The sequence below is a fragment of the Protomyctophum bolini genome, assembly GCF_963924005.1.
Source record: "Protomyctophum bolini genome assembly, chromosome: 15".
Classification (NCBI taxonomy): Eukaryota; Metazoa; Chordata; class Actinopteri; order Myctophiformes; family Myctophidae; genus Protomyctophum; species Protomyctophum bolini.
Genome location: NC_137876.1, coordinates 28,008,387 through 28,029,694, shown reverse-complemented (window position 1 = coordinate 28,029,694; position 21,308 = coordinate 28,008,387). Strand labels below are relative to the sequence as shown.

The 21,308-nt window shown below is 42.1% G+C and overlaps 1 protein-coding gene across 9 annotated transcripts in view; it reads left to right on the top strand.

Annotated features, from left to right (window-relative positions):
* Positions 1 to 16,110, top strand: part of fgfr3 (fibroblast growth factor receptor 3) — a 73,224-nt gene extending 57,114 nt beyond the window's left edge. For 4 of the 9 annotated variants that reach the window (XM_080784164.1, XM_080784167.1, XM_080784163.1 and 1 more), the window contains exons 9-18: positions 251 to 426; positions 3,730 to 3,878; positions 4,086 to 4,207; positions 4,842 to 4,952; positions 6,111 to 6,301; positions 6,425 to 6,547; positions 7,058 to 7,128; positions 10,050 to 10,187; positions 10,517 to 10,622; positions 10,991 to 16,110. In XM_080784164.1, coding sequence (XP_080640290.1) covers positions 251 to 426; positions 3,730 to 3,878; positions 4,086 to 4,207; positions 4,842 to 4,952; positions 6,111 to 6,301; positions 6,425 to 6,547; positions 7,058 to 7,128; positions 10,050 to 10,187; positions 10,517 to 10,622; positions 10,991 to 11,155 — 1,352 coding nt within the window. In that variant the 3' untranslated portion in view covers positions 11,156 to 16,110. Of the gene's footprint in view, positions 1 to 250; positions 427 to 3,729; positions 3,879 to 4,085; positions 4,208 to 4,841; positions 4,953 to 6,110; positions 6,548 to 7,057; positions 7,129 to 10,049; positions 10,188 to 10,516; positions 10,623 to 10,990 lie in introns of all 9 variants that reach the window. The other 5 variants (XM_080784160.1, XM_080784162.1, XM_080784159.1 and 2 more) reach the window with 3 other exon arrangements.
* The last annotated feature ends 5,198 nt before the right edge of the window (positions 16,111 to 21,308 follow it).

The following is a 21,308-nucleotide window of genomic DNA, read 5'->3' as shown; positions in this document are numbered from 1 at the left end:
CTTGCGCCACCCCTTACACTTTTTATTTTACCATTTTAAAACATTTTAAAATAGTTCAAATAGCTGATCTACAAGGTCACAACGTGTCTATAGATTGGCTAGTTGAACTATTTTGAAATGTTTTAAAATAGTAAAATAGGGCAAATAGTTTTAGGGATAAGGAGTAAGGGGCGGTGCAAGATAGGGCCCCAAATGTATTTATTTACTAAGCAGTGGCTTGCGTTTGTGTTTGTGCACCTCCCCCCCATAGCTGTGGATCTAGACAAGGAGGAGGACTATGCAGACATCCTGATCTACGTGACGGGCTGTGTTCTCTTCATCCTCACCGTGGTCATCATCGTCCTCTGCCGGATGGGCATGACCAAGCAGAAGACACTGCCCACGCCGCCCGTACAGAAGCTCTCCAAGTTCCCTCTCAAGAGACAGGTAACAGAAAGTAGATACAAGATTTGCATCATCAAATAATCTCTCTCTCTCGCTCTCGCTCTCGCTCTCTCTCTCTCTCTCTCTCTCTCCCTTTTCGTCCCCTCACTTCCCGTCTTCAGTGAAGTGTGAAACCCTCTAGACTGCAGTTTAGGATTAGCAATTACATTCTTTCCACAAAGACTCAGTGGTATTAGGGTGTCATCTGCAAATTGTGCTGAATCACATTTAGACATTGTGAATTCTGGACCATGTTACCCATGATGATACCGTGTGGTGCATAGAGCAGGTTAAATACAACTGCATGTGTCTTTGTATTCAAATTACTTTTCCGATCCGTGCTCAAGTGTTATTGTTTGGTTTTGCCTCTAGACAGTAACATCCAACCAAATGGAAATGTAAGGATTCCATTTGTACACCGAATAAAAATGTATACTCAGGATTGTACAGCGTACCACACTGAATATCGTTGCTGTAGGGCAGAAACCTTGTATCTCCATATTTCACCTTATTATGTTTATTTATTTACTTTTTATATATAAATGACCTACATTGTCGTCACACAAAGGTAGCCAATCTACACGCTCACAAGTTGTGAACCTGAAAACTGTCACTTTTCAGGAAATGGAACCTGTGTCTACAGCCGAATAGACACGGGTTATGTTTTCCATTTCCTGAAAAGTGCCCGTTTTGGCCATCCTACACAAGGTTTCCACCCAACAGACAGTGACGATATAAGACCTGAGAGCAGGTGCTGCGTCCATCTTTATATGAGCTCCGCATGCGAGCATGTGTAGCTCTTGTGTTTCTGTCGGTGATGTGGCGTAGCGCGGAGGCTGGAAGGCCTCAGGCCTCCGTGACATGTGTTCACATTTATCTTGGAGCGGATTCAGCCGAGGGGATATTTATGCCCTCCCAACGACTGTCAGTACCAGTGTTGGATTTCACTCTCATCTAACACACACACACACACACACACTCACACATGTGTACACGCACACATGCTCGTGCATGCAAGACGTGCATACATGCATAAGCGGTGAGCGCGCATACAACACACACACACACACACACACACACACACACACACACACACACACACACACACACTTGCACTCCTCAACTGTTTTGGGAAAAATCTTAAAACACAGCAGCTGCGTCTCCCAGTGAAGTGGCCTTTCATTTCAAGCCTGAATTATACTCTGTCGTACGACAGCATCTTGTGCCAAAAATAGCAGATCTACAAACACCCAGCGTGTTTGCGATGTATTGTGTGCTTGGAGATCTGCTATTTCTTCAGGAGGATATATAAATCTTGACTCTCACACAGTCCCACCCTTCTAATGCTGAGACACATACTGTATACTATACTGTACACAGCAGTCCATCGCTCAGTGTGTGTGTGTGTGTGTGTGTGTGTGTGTGTGTGTGTGTGTGTGTGTGTTGTGTGTGCACGTGTTCCACTGCTCCAGCTTCATAATTAGAGGCTTTCCCTCTGAAATGATATATATGCGTCCCCATTTTTAGAAAAGATTGTTACTTGGAATCCAGCGCTCTGTAGTTCAAGAATACAGGCAAGTCTGTATTCTCTCAGCAGGAAAATGTCTTATATAGAGCCTTAAAAGAACTTAAGAACCATATGTTCCTCTTTCATGTTTTTCTTCTTGTCTTTCTTTTGTGTCAGGGAGTGTTTGTATAAAGAAGAAATGTGTTTTTTTCCCCAAGACATCTCTCTCAAAAGGCTTGCAAACATGAGAATCTTTTCCATCTTTATGCTGTGGTCTTTTATGGCAGTCAGTTCAAGAGGGACCTTATAGTGTGCATGCGTGCAAGGGATCTTTCCTTCATTTTTCGCAACACTAATCTACCGGTTGTCTTTGTCCTTTTTCATAACTCAGAGTAAATCTCCTAGAAAATCTCGTGGTATGTCCCATCTGATATTACTCTCATTCCTCTCAAATTGTCAGTCGAGTTCGACGGCCGTGGTGTTTTGCTTTGTTTCACAACCCTTTTCTTCTTTGAGTTTTCATCCACCCCCCCCACCTCTTTTTCACTTTCTCTCCTATCTGAGGAGGGGGTGTCGGAATTGGGATATCTTGGTAGGTGGACATGTTTCTTCCAAGAGGGAGGCGGAACGCCCCACACACACATGCACTTCCAGAGATAAATGAACACAGTGGACGGACACACAAACAGATACACACACCGTGGCAGGTCTATGACATAAGCACATTCATCAATAAAACACCATCTGCCCCCAGACGAGTCAGATGAATGGTGATGGAGTTGCGGAGCCTGCAGGCAGAGTGGCAGCGACACGGCTATGGCTTTCTGGAAATGGAGTTCAGCTGATGGATAGAGACGTCCATCCACCTGTTTAGTGGTCTGCCACCAACTGCAGCATCACCCTCCATTTGTCTTTGTTAGCGCCCTGCATCTTACTCTTCCTGTCCCCCTACAGCCACCAAAGGCTGTATAGCCATCTGTAAGGTGTCGGCAGGCAGACGGTGTCAGTTGGCACTTTGCAGGGACAGCGACGGGTTATTTGGTGCTGGCGTCATGTCCGATGTATCTTGCATGATTGCTAAAATGTGAGCGCCATGGTGCTTTATTTTTTTCTTTCTGATATTTTTGGGGCTTTTCTGCCTTTAATCCGTACAGTGGAGACAAACAGACAGGGAGTGACACGCAACAATGTCCCGCTGGGCCCAGGAACAGAACACAGGACTTAATCAGAGCCTGTACTGTATACTCTGTATGGCACGCCCATTAACCAATAACCATGGGCCATCGGCGTCTTCCTTTGCTTTCTTTTTGTTCAGCAATAAAATCCTCTTGTTTCCATAAGAGAAGAGAAACATTTTCAATGGCTTCCATTGCATTATACTGTACAATATACATCATGACGTGTTCAAGTATTGTTCTGAGAGACCTTCACTTGATTCCAGCAGATCTTGGATCAGGTTAAAGAGAAAATCACTCAGCAGTTGCACATTTTATTTCAAACTTTTCAAGATTCAAGTCATGGCTGGATGGTTTGTTAAGAAAAGCAAAGGCTCGCAACTCACTTTTGTAATGCTCCAAGTATTTATTCACAAACACAGCAGGCAGGACATGCAACGCTTCGACCGGTATTGGTCTTTTTCAAGTAAGGTGGTCAAGTATGGTTTGTTAAAACAGGGCATTTTCATAGTGTGCCTCTGTCTGTCTCTCTCTGTCTCACACTGTCTCTGTCTGAGATCTCCGTGTGGACACCACCTCTGCCTTTTCAGAAACTATAACAACCTTTCTCTTTTTGCACTCAAGCAGGTGTCTCTGGATTCCAACTCCTCCATGAACTCCAACACCCCATTGGTCAGGATTGCCCGCCTGTCATCCAGCGACGGACCAATGCTGGCCAACGTACTTGAGCTGGAACTGCCCTCTGACCCCAAATGGGAGTTCTCCAGAAGCAGGTAAGAAAGAAAGAAAAAAAATAAACATCTCAAATATATATATAGAATTTGCTGAGATTGTAGAACATTACTTAACATTAACAATAACTGCTTTATTATATGCTTACAGTATTCGTTGTTCTAACCAGATCCTAATTTAACCTTTACACAAAAGCTACACAATACATATACAATATACATTATTTCCTGTATTGCTTTTTGTTTCAGACTGACCCTGGGTAAGCCTCTGGGGGAAGGCTGTTTTGGTCAGGTGGTGATGGCCGAAGCCATCGGCATCGACAAGGAGAAACCCAACAAGGGTTTGGATGTTGCTGTGAAAATGCTGAAAGGTTTGTGATTATACTGCTTTTAGTGGGTATTGTGGGTAATGTAGGCAAGCTCTGGGAAATACTACGTGATCTTGACAACTTCAACAGCAAAAGTCAGGTGATTTCCTGATGGTGGAAGTGGCATTGATATTGTTGTTGTGGATCTCTCTCTCTAACCTTGACTCCCAAGCTTGCTTTCTCAGAATGAAAGCTGGGGAATGTTGAAGCGAAAAGTGGATAGAAGTGGGCGGGGCCTGCTAGATTGGAGGGCTGGCCACATGAGACTACTTTCTCTCTGTTCCCCTTCTTCCATCCCTTTGTCCGTGGTTTCACTATTTCTGTTCTTCTGTTCTTCTGATCTATCTCTCTCTCTCTCATTATTTCCCTTTCTGTAATCTATAAAAGTGCTGTATTAGTTCTCATGTGTTTCTGTATTTATACCCTTTTGTCATCCTGTCAAGCACTCGGTGACAACATGTATAGCAGGGCTATTGAACTGGCCCGCCAGTAAAGTTGGATCGGCCCCTTGGGTTTCTGCAATGTGGCCCCCCTTGAACAATTTAGTTGAATAGCCCTGATGTATAGTTTAGTTTGTAGTAACTTATGAATACTTTATTTTTAACTCATTGAGTCTTTCTCTCCCCCTCCCTCTCAGATGATGCCACAGATAAAGATCTGTCAGACCTTGTGTCAGAGATGGAGATGATGAAGATGATCGGCAAACATAAAAACATCATCAACCTCCTGGGAGCGTGCACGCAGGATGGTGAGAACATCCCATTTATCACAGAACGCAGCCTGACAGCTCCCGTATCTCCAAAGGACAAGACTGCACGTTGGGAATTGGAATATTAACCCATTCTGACCTGAGATCAGATTCTAAAAATGTCTTCTACATCCTGACAGTTTTCTGAAAAAGCTATGTTTCTATGTCAGTCGTTCTTCGATTTTTCAAAAATAGCAGACCTACAAGCTCGTAGCCCGCCACTCGGTGGCACGCTATGAGCTTGTAGATCTGCTATTTTTCAATAGCTAAAGCATAACATAATAATAACACCAAAAGGGGTTCTCGCTCTAAATGGGTTGGTAAAATGAGATGCTAATGCTATTCAGTGTAGAATAAATGAAAAATGGGACCAATTAAAGATGAAGCGACTGAAAGTAAACTGTGACCTGCTCACGCTCTCGCCACCCCCAACAATTTAAATAAAATGACAAAAAATGGAAGGTAAAGTTACTGAAAGTCAAAGTGTAATATTAAACACTTAACATTGCCGGTGTGCAGTATATCTCTAACTGTGCACATTTTCCTCTGTACATTAAGTGACTCCATGTCACATAACTTTTCTATTAATGGCTGCAATATTCCACTACTACTACTGCCACTACACTAACCACCTCTGGTGCAATTACTACTATAACATAACTATTAACACGTTGACTGCGTTATAAATATATCTTTAACTCCCGTTCCCTGCCGATGTTTTTCACCAACCTTTGAAGAATTACCGCGTCACAACCGTACCTCCATATCATGAAAATCCGCCCAAAAAATGTCCCATCGTTTGTGTTTGAGTGTTTGAGAAACAACAACTTTTTATCACGTTTGAAGTGAGGGGCGCTCTTATCATCATACATCATCATTCTCCATTCATTGTCAATGGGGAATTTAATATTTGTATAGGACGAAAATAGCCAATTTCCTTGTCCACATGATGTAATGTAATGTTTGTGTAAAATGAAAAGTTTCTAGATGCAGATCTACAAGCTTGTATATCTGCTATTTTTTGGATAGACAAAGTATAAAACTATGGTGATTAATAGTGGTTAAGATCTAAAATGACACAGATGCTTTCCCAGTTTGAATGGGTTGGTTAGACTATTAATGAATCAAGGAATAATGAAGTCACTGCCATGCTTTCAGGTCCTCTGTACGTGCTGGTGGAGTATGCGTCCAAGGGGAATCTGAGAGAGTACCTCCGGGCCCGGCGGCCACCGGGCATGGACTACTCCTTCGACACCTGTAAGATCCCTGACGAGCAGTTGACCTTCAAAGACCTGGTGTCCTGTGCCTACCAGGTGGCCCGTGGCATGGAATACCTGGCCTCACAGAAGGTACGGAACATACAGGGAGATGCTGGGGAGGAGCGCACACTGCACACACAGCACGCACAGTCGCACACACACACGCACGCATGCACACATGAGACATGTTCTAACGTGTGTGTCTGTCTACAGTGTATCCACAGAGACCTGGCGGCCAGGAACGTGTTGGTCACCGAGGACAACGTTATGAAGATTGCCGACTTTGGCCTCGCCAGAGACGTGCACAATATAGACTACTACAAGAAGACCACAAACGTGAGTTTATTTCAGCAGCCATTTCAGTTTATAGTTCCGACATAAGTAAAATAATAACAGTGTTGTTGTTTTTTTACCCTGCGGGGTGGAGTTCATCATGTTAAGTCAATAATATTGAAAAACATTTTGGAAATGATCCTATATAGATTTTACTGTGTTTTTCCTAGTGTGTTTTCCAATTAATAACTAAAATAGCACAAATGCCATTTACCTTGGGTAAAATTGCCAATACAGTTTTCAAAAATGTTTTGGCAACCATGTGTATTTACACATGGTAAGTTCTGGTTGAAGGCAGAAACCCTCTACATGCTCACTTACTGTAATCCTCTCTGGGCAAGAGGACAGACCAAAGACCTAAAAAAAAATGCATGAAAGGGAGGGAATGGGCCTCCGGTCTTTGAACTGGGCCGGGTCTGGTGAACGTTGTTTTGTTGGACAGTAGTGTCTGGGCTGTACAGAATAGTTCTGCTGACTCAAGCACCTCTGTTATATTCTCTGCTGTTGTTGCAGGGTCGTCTACCCGTGAAATGGATGGCTCCAGAGGCGCTGTTCGACCGGGTCTACACGCACCAGAGCGACGTGTGAGTTTTGCACGAACCAACACACACACATGAACACCCCCCCCCCCCCCCACACACACACACACTTTTCACATGCCACCCCTCCAACCAACTGGATGTGCTGTACACCCAAGGAATTCGGGTTGTTGGAATATCACGACGGTGCGCGTTAGCATCAAAAAGTAAGAGAAGTAGCTAGCGTGTGAATATGGATTTGTGGCGTTCCCTCGGGCCCTTCTGCCCCCCTCTCTTATTATCTTGCCACTAGCTCTGTTCTCTGCTCGCTGTCATCTGGGCTCGCTTGATAATCCAGGGGCCCATTGTATATCAGCATCCACTGCATTCCGCACCATGTTTGTACCTTAATCTCCCATTATGACATCAGAGGGCAGCCGAAGCGGCACGCAGGCCCCCAGCATCTTAGCATTATTTTATCAGTGTAAATCCACCCATCCCTGGAGTAGGGGGAGATAAGCAGGGCCATTCTCTGTTATCACGAGGTATTCCCCTCGGGGGTGATTTCCTGGGATATTACAAAGGAAACCAGACGGCAAAGACAAGCTTGGGCTTGGCCTTTTGTATAACCTTTGATTGTTCCCTGATTGTTCCTGTGTATTGGTCACGATCAGCTGAATAAAGGAGAACTCGGGAGTAGAGGTCCAATGTCTTCCAACTCCAGTCAGTCTGAATGGCATGGGCAGCCTCTGAGCCTTCCATCATGATTGGAAAACTCAATGCTCCTCACGTTGCTCCCTCAATGTTCTACGGTGTGACTCCTAAGACATGCTGGACAAAATTGGTGCCCTTGGTAATGTTTATCGGAGGGGTTTTCTCTCCCTCCGCCCCCACATCCCCACTACGCCCTTGCCCCTCGTCCCCCAGTCGCAGCCAGACTTTGTGTCCCTGGCAGCCCCATCCAAGTCAAACACAGGCCCCTGTCAACACTGGCCTGTCTCTGTGTGATTACAGTAGTAGTGGAACGGGCCGGGAGAGGAAGATCAGTCCTCTCTGGTTGTGTTGTTTCAGCAGGTCTGGATTACTACACAGTTTAGTCAGTCTTTATACAGTAGTTCAGTCCACTCTTTCTCACTCTCTCACTCTCACACACACACACACACACACACACACACACACACACACACACACACACACACGCACGCAGTGAGTAGAACACTGTCCTGTGTGTGTGTGTGTGTGTGTGTGTGTGTGTGTGTGTGTGTGTGTGTGTGTGTGTAAATGGTGCAATTAAATAGCGCTTTTATCCAAGGCGTTTTACATAGATTGTGCATTACATTCACCCATTCACACACACATTCATACACCGATGGCGGAGGAAACCATGCAAGGCACCAAACGGCATATCAGGAGCAATTAGGGGTTCAGTGTCTTGTGTGTGTGTGTGTGTGTGTGTGTGTGTGTGTGTGTGTGTGTGTGTGTGTGTGTGTGTGTTAGTGAAGTCGATGTTAATAGAATAGAAAGTGAATGTTCACCTGGGATAAGCTTGTTAGTTTACTGGTGCATTTAGCGCAGTCCAGTGGTATGGCCCATGCTGGGAGAAGACCAACACACTGTAATGATAATGAGTTGGTAACTGGTCCACTGTCAGCCCAATTATTCCTGGCTTCTGCTTTCTTCCTGTAGATCTACCCCTCCACTACCACTTAATCTCTCTCTCTCTCTCTCTCTCTCTCTCTCTCTCTCTCTCTCTCTCTCTCTCTCTCTCTCTCTCTCTCTCTCTCTCTCTCTCATCTCTCTCTCTCTCTCTCTCTCTCTCTCTCTCTCTCTCTCTCTCTCTCTCTCCTCTCCTCTCTCTCTCTCTCTCTCTCTCTCTCTCTCTCTCTCTCTCTCTCTCTCTCTCTCTCTCTCTCTCTCTCTCTCTCCCCCTCTATCTCTCTCTCTCTCTCTCTCTCCTCCCCCTCTATCTCTCTCCCTCCTCCCTCTGAGAGAGGCAGGTGTCTCTCTCTTCCTCTAATTTTCCCTTCTCTACCCACCTTTGCTTCTCTCTACTTCCTCCCTGGCTGGTCGTCCAGTGAGGTCCATGCAGCCCGGTAGCTGCTGTTTGAGCAGAGCGTGGATAATTAGATTAGGGCCCTGCTGAGAACTACAGCGGGAGAAGGAGGGCTCCAATTCAGAGGCACTGGACCAATGGCCAAACAATAGGAGCCTGGGCTAATAGACCAGTCCATTATGTGATTACCTCCCCTCATGTTTTATCCATTTTACTGAGTGAGCCTGCTGCCAGAGACAGTCAGGGAAGGTGGGTTGAAATGTGCGTGGAGTTGGGTTGTACTTGAGTTTGCATAAAGGATTGTATGGTAACTGAGCTTTGATAGTTTTGGGTGGGTGTGCTAGGTCCTTTATTTCAGGGTCTCCTTTACACATAATCACACGGTCCTGGTTAAATAAAATAAGCCAAAAAAAATGGCATAACATTTTGGACTGAGGCCGATTCTAAAAACGCTTGTTAGTTTGCTGAAAAACTTCAAATATTTCTATAGCAGCATCAAAAATGTAATTCTTTTTAATACTGTAATACTGTCCAGAACCCCAAGAGGGGTTCCCGTCCAGAAGGGTTAGAACACCAAAGGGGTTAATAGTAGATTCAGATTGTTTTATAATTATATAATAAAATAAAATCTTCAGAAGAAGATGTGCCCAGCTGTCCAGGGACTAAGTCCCGCCTCCTGTTCCTCCACACTGTCACCCTCTCAACGTTCTAAATCTGCCTGGAAAAAAGTAAAGATACAAGAGTTGGACCGCATACTCTTCTCTAAGACAGAAAGCCTTTTATCAGTAAGAGCATAGATCTGATGTGTGTTTCTCCAACTGCACACAAACAGTACACTGTGCTGTACCCAAGCAGCTTTGTGACCCCTGACCTTTACCCTCTGTGTGTGTGTGTGTGTGTGTGTGTGTGTGTGTGTGTGTGTGTGTGCTTGTAGGTGGTCCTATGGAGTGCTGCTATGGGAGATCTTCACCCTGGGAGGTTCTCCGTACCCAGGCATCCCTGTGGAGGAGCTCTTTAAACTGCTGAAGGAGGGTCATCGGATGGACAAACCAGCCAACTGCACTCATGAGCTGTACGTCACATATATGTATACCAGTGAAGCAAACGTACAGTAGTACAGTAATCGCTAGTATGAAAATGTTTTTTTATAGTCATTCATTTTTGAGTGGCACCGGCCCCTCCAATGTCTGGCTTTTAGGCATGACGTCATGTGGCAGCCAAGTCTATGGACTTTTAATGTTTGTCTTATTCATGCTCCCCCAAAATCTGCAAGCCTCCGAAAATCAACATGGCCCCCTGAAAACATACGACTGCAGTGCATTACAAGAACAGCGAGTATAGAGGTTCCATCTGTTAACATTCAAACGTGTTTTAACTGATTGCTTTACCTTTCATTTCCAGGTATATGATAATGAGAGAGTGTTGGCATGCTGTGCCCTCTCAGCGACCAACCTTCAGGCAGCTGGTAGAAGACCATGATAGGGTTCTGTCCATGACCTCCACTGATGTAAGTCTCACCACAATGCCGGACCTGATCTTAGATTTGAACTTGATAACCTAAAGCTTATATTGGCTGAAGGTGTAGCTCCTCAGAAATACCTCAGTCATACCTCAAAGCCTCTACTTTCCCATTGAGCTGTAAGCCGCAAAACTGGCTGGAAATGTTGCCCCTAAACCAGAATGTAGAAGTACACAATTTTTTTTTTTTTCTGTTTTTTCTTTTTTTTTACTCAACCATGTTGAAAGACAGTGATGTGTGTTGAAATTATTCATTCTTACGTAAATGGTTCATTTATCGTACAGCAGTTTTCTTAACAAAGTTACAAAGTGGTTCAAAATCCAACTGAGTTAACATTTGACCTCTCCCTGTGACAGGAGTACCTGGACCTGTCGGTTCCCTTCGAGCAGTACTCTCCTACCTGTCAGGACTCAAACAGCACCTGCTCCTCAGGTGACGACTCTGTGTTTGCCCATGACCCTTTGCCTGACGAGCCCTGTCTTCCCAAACCGCTCCCCAGTAATGGGGTGATAAGGACATAATTTCCCCCACACACAAACACACACACACACACACACTGGGAGGGGGCAATTAAGTCCCTTGCCACACTCCACCCCCCGTGAGACTTGTGACCACCTCTCAGTGTGATGTCTTGACAGCCTTGTTGAGGTTGGGAAAACATGAAAACTGTCACTTGCAATACTTCCACAGCGCTTCAGTTCTTCAATTGATCTTGTACTTTTGGTAGAAAATGCTGTACGATTGAGGGTGTCCGTTTTCTATTTGAGAGACTCCTAAGTATTGAAGGAAGGATTTTTTTTCTTTTGCTGTTGAACCGTGTCTATTTTTTTGTTTGTTTGTCTCTTCCTTTCAATGAAATGAAATTCTATTTTTGTACCTGGCCAGTCTTTTTTTTTAATTGACAATCCGTGGGGGTCAAACCATTCCGTGCCTACTTGGGGGAAGCTCCCAGAACTGAAACAGGAAGTGATGTAAGAGGAGTGGAAGGAAAGACAATGGTCAGTGACTGGTCACGTGATGCAGGGGCATTCGTTTTTTGTTTTATTTCTCTTCTGCATGGACCTCTTAGACTGACATACCGTACATGGTCTACCCGGAAGTCTTGTTTGAACTAAATACCAGCAGAGAAAGAATCCGTTCGATAATGTGACTCGTCCTTCCGATGACACTTTTGGTCCTTCCTCAAAACATACTGTACTTCCTCAAAATTCTATAGATGACAAAGAAATATTGAAGAATGGACATGAGTACACATGGCTACATACATAGTATGTGTTTATTCCTGAGTTAAGTGAATCAACGTAATGCTTCATCCTCCTAAGCGAGCAGCTTGGGGGGACCATGGAACAATGCTCTCATCCCCTGTGAGGTTTATATAATTAAGGTTTGTAGGAGGGTTTTTTTTCTATGTATCTAGAAAAGGATTTATTGTAAATATATAAATGCAAATATGTATCATATTGCTGTGCACAGCTATGTACTTAAAAGACAAAAAACTCATTTTTTTTCTAAAGTATTGATTTAGAACCGAAAGCATTGCAATCTAGGGAAGACACTGTCATGAAAACATTTAGTCATTTTAATAAGTGATTACAAAAATAGGTTTTATGTTTTATGTATATTTGTAAAGATATTTATAGACTTAACATGTGGTTCTTAAGTTGAAAGATCTAGTTTTAGATTTTAGTACTGTAAGCAAAGATTTTTATTTCTTTTTTTGTAACTTATTTTAAGATAGATCTGCGATGTTTATTGTTCACAACTGGCTGATTCTTACCTTTCTGGTTTTCAATCCATATTTTTCATTTATTTTTAGTTTGTTTACAGTCAAAGAAAACAATATAAGAATGTATGGCAGACGCAAAGATAATTTTTAGCTTAACAGTGTTTTCAGAAAGCAAGATTCAAATGCCAGAAGTGAGACTTACACATGAATTGAAGCTCCAACTGTAACTGTAAACAAATCAGTTGAGTTAAATGGTATTCAGTTGGTTGAATTTGATACAATTTGTTTGAAAAACTAACAACAATGTAACTCTTGCTGGGCAAGAAATTGACAGTGCTTCGCAATATGTACCCGAGAGGCCTTTTAGTATCCCTGAAGTGCTCAAAGACATACTGAATAGAAAATATATCAAAAGTATATCTGCTGTAATTTAAGCCTTCCCATTCATAAGCATACTATATATTACTGTAAAGGTTTCCGATCTCATTCATCTAAGACGAACAAAGTGTTGCATGCATTCATAGTTAAATGAAGTGATGTAGGTGCAATCCCCCAAAGAGTCATGTGACCTGTCATTAGTGTCCTTGAGCAATGCATATACGCTCTACTAGTGGCCATATTCTAAATCAATCTGAATAAGAACTTTTGGCAATTTTGCCTAAAGTGAAAGATGTATCGACTCGTGCACCTGTTTTACACTCTTACAGTATGTCATTGTGTTACTTTAGTGCTACTAAAGAACCTGCCCAGAAGCTTGAGAAGTTATCGCTGCTCCATAGTGTTAATATTAAGAAATGAAGGCATGCTGTTGTGTCATAGAGACACTACTGTACTACACAGCAGAAAAAACTCAAGTTTGTCAAAGCAGACTCTGAAACGTATTAAGTATGCGTGTGTGTTTGTATGTGTGCGTGCGCGTCTGTGTGTGCATGTGTAGTTACGGGTTGTGCCACCGTAACACACTTCTTTTTAAGCCTAGTTTGTCAAGGAGAAGGAAAAAAAAGTGCCAAATGTTTAGTCTTAATAGTCTTCTTTCATCCTGTCTTCTGAGATCTCTGAACCAAAATCACTGCACTGCCAGCGAGAATGTAAGACGTGGAGGGCTTGGTTGAAAGTGCGTCGTGGCTATATGTGCAGGGAACGGTTATGAGATTGCCAAATAACAACCTCCCAATTCCCCCGAAAAGTTGATGCTGTTCTCTCCAGCTAACCCCAAATAGTGGAAGGGTTGAAATGTTTACACAGCCTATGTTTAGTGAAAGTCTCAAAAGGGAAAGTTTTCTGTTTTGTTTGTCTGTTTTGGTCAAGTTGCGTTGAAGCATGATTCGATCCACTCATTGCTGAACGGAAACAAAGAACAGTTGGTAACCACACAGTAAAATACTCAGAATTCATTTAACTCTTGAGCGTCCATTTTGTTACATTTGTACTCTTGAGTTACAAATGGATAAATTAATTAACACAGAGGATTATACTGAGCACTTTGCAATGGCTACATTCTTTTCTCAGTTTGTGTAATTTTAATGTGTTTAATGACACAGTAATAATGTCAGTACAACACTGTCCAATACATAATGTAATTACAGGGGTGCAGCAATGCTGTACCGTATATAATGTAGTATACAACTTGGTGCAAGTTCATAGCTAAATGTTCAAATATATGTTTCCACTTACACAGCTTTGTTCCACCCTGGTAGAAACATTACTTTTAAAGGCAGTTGACTTATTTACAATAATTATTATGATAACTTATACCAACAAGCCTAGCACACCGAAGTAATCATATATTTCTTCTGACTGTATTCACTCCCAGTTTTGGCCCCATTCATATCAAGTGCCTGGAATAATTTAGAAGGAAAGCCAAAATACATTAGCCTGTTAATTTTGACCTAATTTTGAATGTATAATTACAAAATAATAATTATAATAATGATAACAAGCTGTTCTGTCTAAAATTCTAAAAGAAGTTCATATCGTGTGAGTTGTTTTTCTTTCTTTTCTTTTTCTTTTTTTTTTTTTTCAGTGAACCAGACAGACAAAAGGCACTTGTTTAATAACAGCAGGGTGGAGCCAATAAAAGTGATAATGTTCCTCTATTTATTCTTCCATGCTGAGTAAAAGCTTTCCCTATGGCGAGAGTGTTACAGCGATGTGCTTTCCTCATGCTTCATGAAGAGCCAGATTATGACAGAAGATGTATACTCCTTTTACTTCATATTTTTGTCAGGGGGTGTATCTTAATTGTTATTTTGATTTCCATTAGTTTGTTTCTTTTTTTCTTTTTTTTTTACACCCTTGTTGGTATTTATGTGTTGAGTGTAAAGCCTGATTCATGCTTAGTCATATGGAGTTGTGTGACAAAAATAGCTGCTCTATTGCGGATTGGCTATTTCTGTCGTGTTGATAGGACAGCGCATAAATTAAGTATACTGTAAGAGATACAGATGGCCCCTTTCTCTGTTAGGATTAAGTCCCCTCCTTTGGTTGGAATGAACTGAAGGCTTGATTTCCAAAATGACACTGTATAAATTCATTCGGTTTTTTTGGGAGGGGGGGGGGGGGGGGGTCAGTAGGCAACCAGAAAACTATATATCTTTTTTCAAATAAAAAGTGATTCCAACCCCATAGACATAACCATTTCATAAGTAAAGGCCTAGAAATTACTCATAGTTGTAAAGGTAACCCATCATTTTGCTTGCACTTTCATGGCCAACGCTCATAGTTGTCGTTTTCATTTCCCTCAAACGATGGATGTCTGATTTTTGGATTAAAACTCGTTTAGGCAGGGGGTTTGTTCTATTGTATGTACATTGTACAGTACAGATCATCGCCTATTCTGTTGTCTCCACTCTGACTGACTTATTTATTTTGTATTAATGTATTTAATGGAAAAAAGAAAAACATATTGGGAATTTGAGTCTTTGTTTAACAAAGGGGGTCTGTTAGCCCCTAACAGAGAGATGCATATTGTCTATGGGGGTCTGTTAACCCCTAACAGAGAGATACATATTATCTATGCCACCAATGAAAATTTCAAAGATAAAGCTCTATATTGTTCCCAGGTTGGAATTGTTGGTTTTTCATCACAGGATCCTCCTTCGTGCAGTTTTTATATTAATTATGGTCATGCAGCTCTAACCTACTGCGAAGAGACGTTACAAATTAATTTATAGTTTGGAAATTCTCGCTTTTATGTTGCTGATACAAATAGTTTTTTTGTAGCCGTGTGGGCTGTTTTGTACAAATCTTAGGAATATATTTTCATGGCCCTTTTTGTTGTTTTTTTATTTGGCATTCCACATCTTTTTACCACCAGTTGAGAATGACAGAACCACTTTCTGTCAACAGTTTTGGTTTGTCACTCTCCCCACGGGCCACGCCAACAACTTCATTTCTACAGCCCACGTAATTTATTTTTCTCCTTTGTTTTTGTTCCTTTTTTTTGTCTTTTAACATAGAAAGGTGGAACTAACCATTTGGTATAGTGTTTTATTTGTTTTGTTGTAATTCAAAGCTTGTTTGTTGCAATGTACCTGTTCATGATCTCATTCAGTCTCTCTGGAACATTCCAACACAACAGAACCCATTTGGGCAAACATCCCACACAGGGACAAGAATCTCTCTCTCTCTCTCTCTCTCTCTCTCTCTCTCTCTCTCTCTCTCTCTCTCTCTCTCTCTCTCATCCTCCTCTCTGTGCCTGACAAACTATGCTGTCAAAGAGGTTTTCAAATAAACATGTTATAAAAGTGATCTCCTGTCGAGGCTGTCATTCATTCCTATAACTTGGAGAGGAAATTGCGGAAATGCGGAAATGGAAATTGCGGAAATTGCGGAAATGGTAATTGCGGAAATGGTGGAAATGGAAATTGCGGAAATTGCGGAAATGGAAATTGAGGAAATTGCGGAAATGGAAATTGCGGAAATGGTAATTGCGGAAATTGCGGAAATTGCTCTTCACTTATAGCTATCTATTTTCAGGTAGATTGTTTTATTTTACTCAGTCAGCCATATCACTACTCATTTTTTGTATGTAATAGTTATAACGTGTTGACATTTCGCATTGCAATAGTCTCAGTGTGTTTAAGGCTGGGATATGGTTTCGGCTAGACGGTGATGGACAAAGTGGTAGACGGAGAGACGCATTGAGAAAGATATATTGATATTGCTACAGAGACAAACTAATGAGAGAGAGGGAGAGAGAGAGAAACAGAAAGGCTGTTGGAGAGAGAGGGAGGGAGGTGGAGGGTGATGGGGGTCTGTATTCAGGCCATTGGCCCCGGGCCCCGTCTCGAGTGCGTCCTGAAGGGAACATCCTGCCGCTGTGGAACTTCCTCGCTCGGCTGAAGTGGTCCATTCACAGAGCCCTTGTAAGGGGGGGCTTGTTTTTGCTGCTAAATGGATGTTTCTGTTTCAGAGGTGTTTGCCCTAGTGGAGGCTTTCCACTCCTCCAAAAATGCCTTCCATCCTGCTCCCCTCTTCCTCTTTTTCCTCTCCTCTTTCTCTCTCCATACGCCTCGCACTCCTCCCTCTCCCCTTTGCTTCTCTCCTCCCTTAACCCCAAGGCTCTCGTTCTTGAACGCCCCCCACCAGCAATCTATCCTTTCTGACCTTTAAATCAACCCTTATTCGTGTGTGTATGTATGCATGCGTGCGTGTGACCGTGTGTGCATGCGTGTGTGTGTGTGCATGCGTGGGTGCGTGTGCGGGGGATTGGGGGGGTGGTTGGGTGACAAACGCACAACCCAACCAAAGTCCCCCACCTAAACCTTTTTTTCCAGCAACTATAATTTCCTGTACAACAAAAGATTGGATTTGTCTACAGAGCATATAGTTTCAAAAATCTATTTGCTTGGGTTGGTTTGAATATCTTTTTAGCCACTTAAACCTATACTAGTTGGTTGGTTTAACCAAACTACAGTAGGTCTGCTCCCTTTTTTTCCCCTCTATACCAAATCTCTTCACTGAAAATAGCCAATCTTCTATCTGGATCAGCTATTTCCAGAATAAGGAATCATGGTGGTATGGTGGCTGCCTGTAACACTGGGTGAACTAGGACTCAAAGTTGATTTCATGGCAACACTCGTAAATGGCCCGTAAGAGCCTCCGCTGAATGCCTAAAGTGCAAAATGTAAGTAAATGCCAAGCAGTTGGTGACTCCCTTCTTTCAGACTGGCAGCTTTTAATCGGCCACTTGAACATGTACGTTTTAATCATTACAGCCGTGCTTTTAGAGCACTATTAGTGATTGTGTAACATGTGGTTCCGTCTTGCTCGGTGGGTAAAGCATAACATGAACACTGCAGGGTAAGAGGTCCTATTCACTGCATGGCTTTAATAAGTACAACACTGCACTAACGCACTGAAGGTTAGGAGTTCACTTCTCAGGGGGGCCACCCATACTAGAAACATGTTCACTCTTGGCACTGTAAAAGCAATTTGAATAAAAGCATCCGTACAAATGGCATAGATTAACCAAAGTTTCTGTTTGTGAATTCCAAATAGGGAATAGGAGAAAATGGCAAGCAGAGCAGAGAGAGAGACAGAGATTTTCTGGAAGATTCTCATGAATCTAGACAGACCAAACTGAAACTCAACCCTGAGCGCCTGACGAACTCAGCCATTTTTATCGCCGTCTGGATTCATGCTCTGCCAAGGAGAACTTTAATTGTTTCTCATTCACTCAAAAGCCACAAGGCTTCATGGGTTCCAGTATATACAAACTGTCTGCCTTTTTTCTCCAGAGCTGAAAATAATTACTAGTTTCAAAATGGGGCAGCCTTGTCGCAATCAAATATTTGCACGGGTTTCAGATGGAGAACTTATTTTGGTGTTTGGGTTGGTTGGAGGAAGTGGGGGGGTCACGGTTCCGGAGGCACGACAGACAGGAGTTGCTGCCTGAGTTTAAAGAGCTGCCTGAGGTTTAAAGGGCTGTCGATTGTTATTAGGAAGCTTCGATCTGCTCTGTTAATTTTCATGTTTCAGTTGTAGGCAGAGATACTGTGTGTGTGTCTGTGTGTCTGTGTGTCTGTGTGTGTGTGTGTGTGTGTGTGTGTGTGTGTGTGTGTGTGAGTGTGTGTGCATGCGCGCGTGCGTGCAGTGTGCGGTGTGTGTTAGTGCGTGCATGAGAGAGAAAGAGAGAATCTATATGTGAGTGTAAGCATGAGCATCGTGAGAGCATCTCTGCGTGCAAGCTTGAAAATATGAACGCACACTTACATGCCTTTGGACGTACAGTACATACATTCACAGTAACACACACACACACACACACACACACACACGCTCACGCACACACACACACACACACACACACACACACACGCACACACACACACACACACACACACACACACACACACACACAGGATAAGTTCCTGAAATTGGACCTTGGAATGTTGTCACTGTAAGTGTGCCAAATCAGCGATTAACTGCGCTCTCCCAGAGACAGGCGTGTATAGTGGAGTGAAGTTTGAGAACAGGTGCGTGTAAAACAATCTCATGTTCAGGACTCTACTGAGAGCCTGAGTCCCACTGCGCTGCTGAAATGCTGGAGCAGGAATAGAAACTATCCATGGTTTACTGATTGATTTACTGATCCATAGTTTTCTTTTTTGCTCTTTATGCAAGCCCATATTATTATGTGACACGGGGGCCGAGGTTATTGATTTGGATGATTGTACAGTGTAGTAGTGCAATGCAAAGTGTCAGTAAAGATTTGAGTCTTTACTGACACTTTGCATTCCACACTAACATCAACTAGCACAGAAAATCTGTGTTGTAGTAACCAGCAGTTAGCTCAGTGTGATGAGTGGCTGTACTTGTCATCCACAGGTCCACGGTTCAAATGCCACATTATTCATGTGTCTCTGTGATGCTTTGCTTTGCACACTGACTTTCAGAAGGACAACTTTAAAGCAGCACAGAAATTCCCCATGATTGTGTGCCTCAGTGGGCCAACGGATAAGTCAAATGATATCCGTAGTATACCTAGTAGAAGTGTGCCGGTTCGAACCCCGACATACTCAAATCTTTACTGACACTTTGCATTCCACACTAACATCAACTAGCACAGAAAATCTGTGTTGTAGTAACCAGCAGTTAGCTCAGTGTGATGAGTGGCTGTACTTGTCATACACAGGTCCACGGTTCAAATCCCACATTATTCATGTGTCTCTGTGATGCTTTGCTTTGCACACTGACTTTCAGAAGGACAACTTTAAAGCAGCACAGAAATTCCCCATGATTGTGTGCCTCAGTGGGCCAACGGATAAGTCAAATGATATCAGTAGTATACCTAGTAGAAGTGTGCCGGTTCGAACCCCGACATACTCAAATCTTTACTGACACTTTGCATTCCACACTAACATCAACTAGCACAGAAAATCTGTGTTGTAGTAACCAGCAGGGTCCGGCCCATTCCTCTCTGTTATGTCATATGACGAGCATTTAACTTTTAATATCACAATTATTGTAGCTAATCTTTAACTGAATCTGGAAGTATTCCTTTATTAAATGATTCTTCATAGTCTGGAATTGTAACTGATCAATTTTCTTTTGTGACTTTCGCCTTTATTTTATATGGAGGGACAGTCAGTGGTGTAAACTTTATTTATATAGCACATTTCATACATAAAATGCAATCTGTCACATTCTGTCTCTCCCTCAGTCTCCACACTGGCCTCCCATATCCCATTCCAGCACACCCAGTTCCATTTACACACCTGTCAACTACCTAATCAGCCCAGCAGTGAACACTTCTCCAATCAACCTGCTCACTATAAAACTGGACTCAGTACAAACACTCATTGTCAGTTCATAACCTGTGTCACAGATGTCCTGCCTGTTCATGTGTTGACTTTGATGTCATTCTGATTCATGCCTGATTCCTACCTGCATTCCCCTGTGTAAGATATCTCGTAATTCTTTATTAAATACTTTATTATTATACTCTAGTTTGTTGTGACTTTGCTCCTGGGTTCAACTCTGTCTGCATCCTTGACAACTAAAGTACTTCACATATTAAACTTTATTTATATAGCACATGTCATACATAAAATGCAACTCAAAGTACTTCACATGAAAAAAAAAATAATAATAACAAGCAGCGGAATGCCAGAAACAAAAAGTAGGTCAATCTACAATTAGCAAATAAAAATAGCAATACAAAACTAAAACATTAAAAATGGTAAGGAAATTTGTATTGGATAATACATTTTAAATTGATATTATTAGATATTCAACTTTATTGACATTTATAATTAAATTGGTGTCTTTACACTGTATAATCCATTGTTGTTTGTTTCTGTTGCTTAACTCTGTTGCTTTAACTACATATAAGTGTCTATTTGTTTGTCTCTAAATGTTTTGATGAATTGAACAATGCCCTTTGTTCAATTCATGCCATACTATAGCACGCCGTTTTTCATCATTTTTGAGGATTTGAAGAAAATTCAAAATTTCAAAAAACATGGGTTATAGCCCATCGTTTTTTTGAATTTTTGAAAAAAATGTTATCCTCATTTTTCATCATTTTTGAACATGGGCTATAGCCCCTACCGTACGGCATACTATAGCACGCCGTTTTTCATCATTTTTGAGGATTTGAAGAAAATTCAAAATTTCAAAAAACATGGGTTATAGCCCATTGTTTTTTGAATTTTTGAAAAAAATGTTATCCTCATTTTTCATCATTTTTGAACATGGGCTATAGCCCCTACCGTACGGCATACTATAGCACGCCGTTTTTCATCATTTTTGAGGATTTGAAGAAAATTCAAAATTTCAAAAAACATGGGTTATAGCCCATCGTTTTTTGAATTTTTGAAAAAAATGTTATCCTCATTTTTCATCATTTTTGAACATGGGCTATAGCCCCTACCGTACGGCATACTATAGCACGCCGTTTTTCATCATTTTTGAGGATTTGAAGAAAATTCAAAATTTCAAAA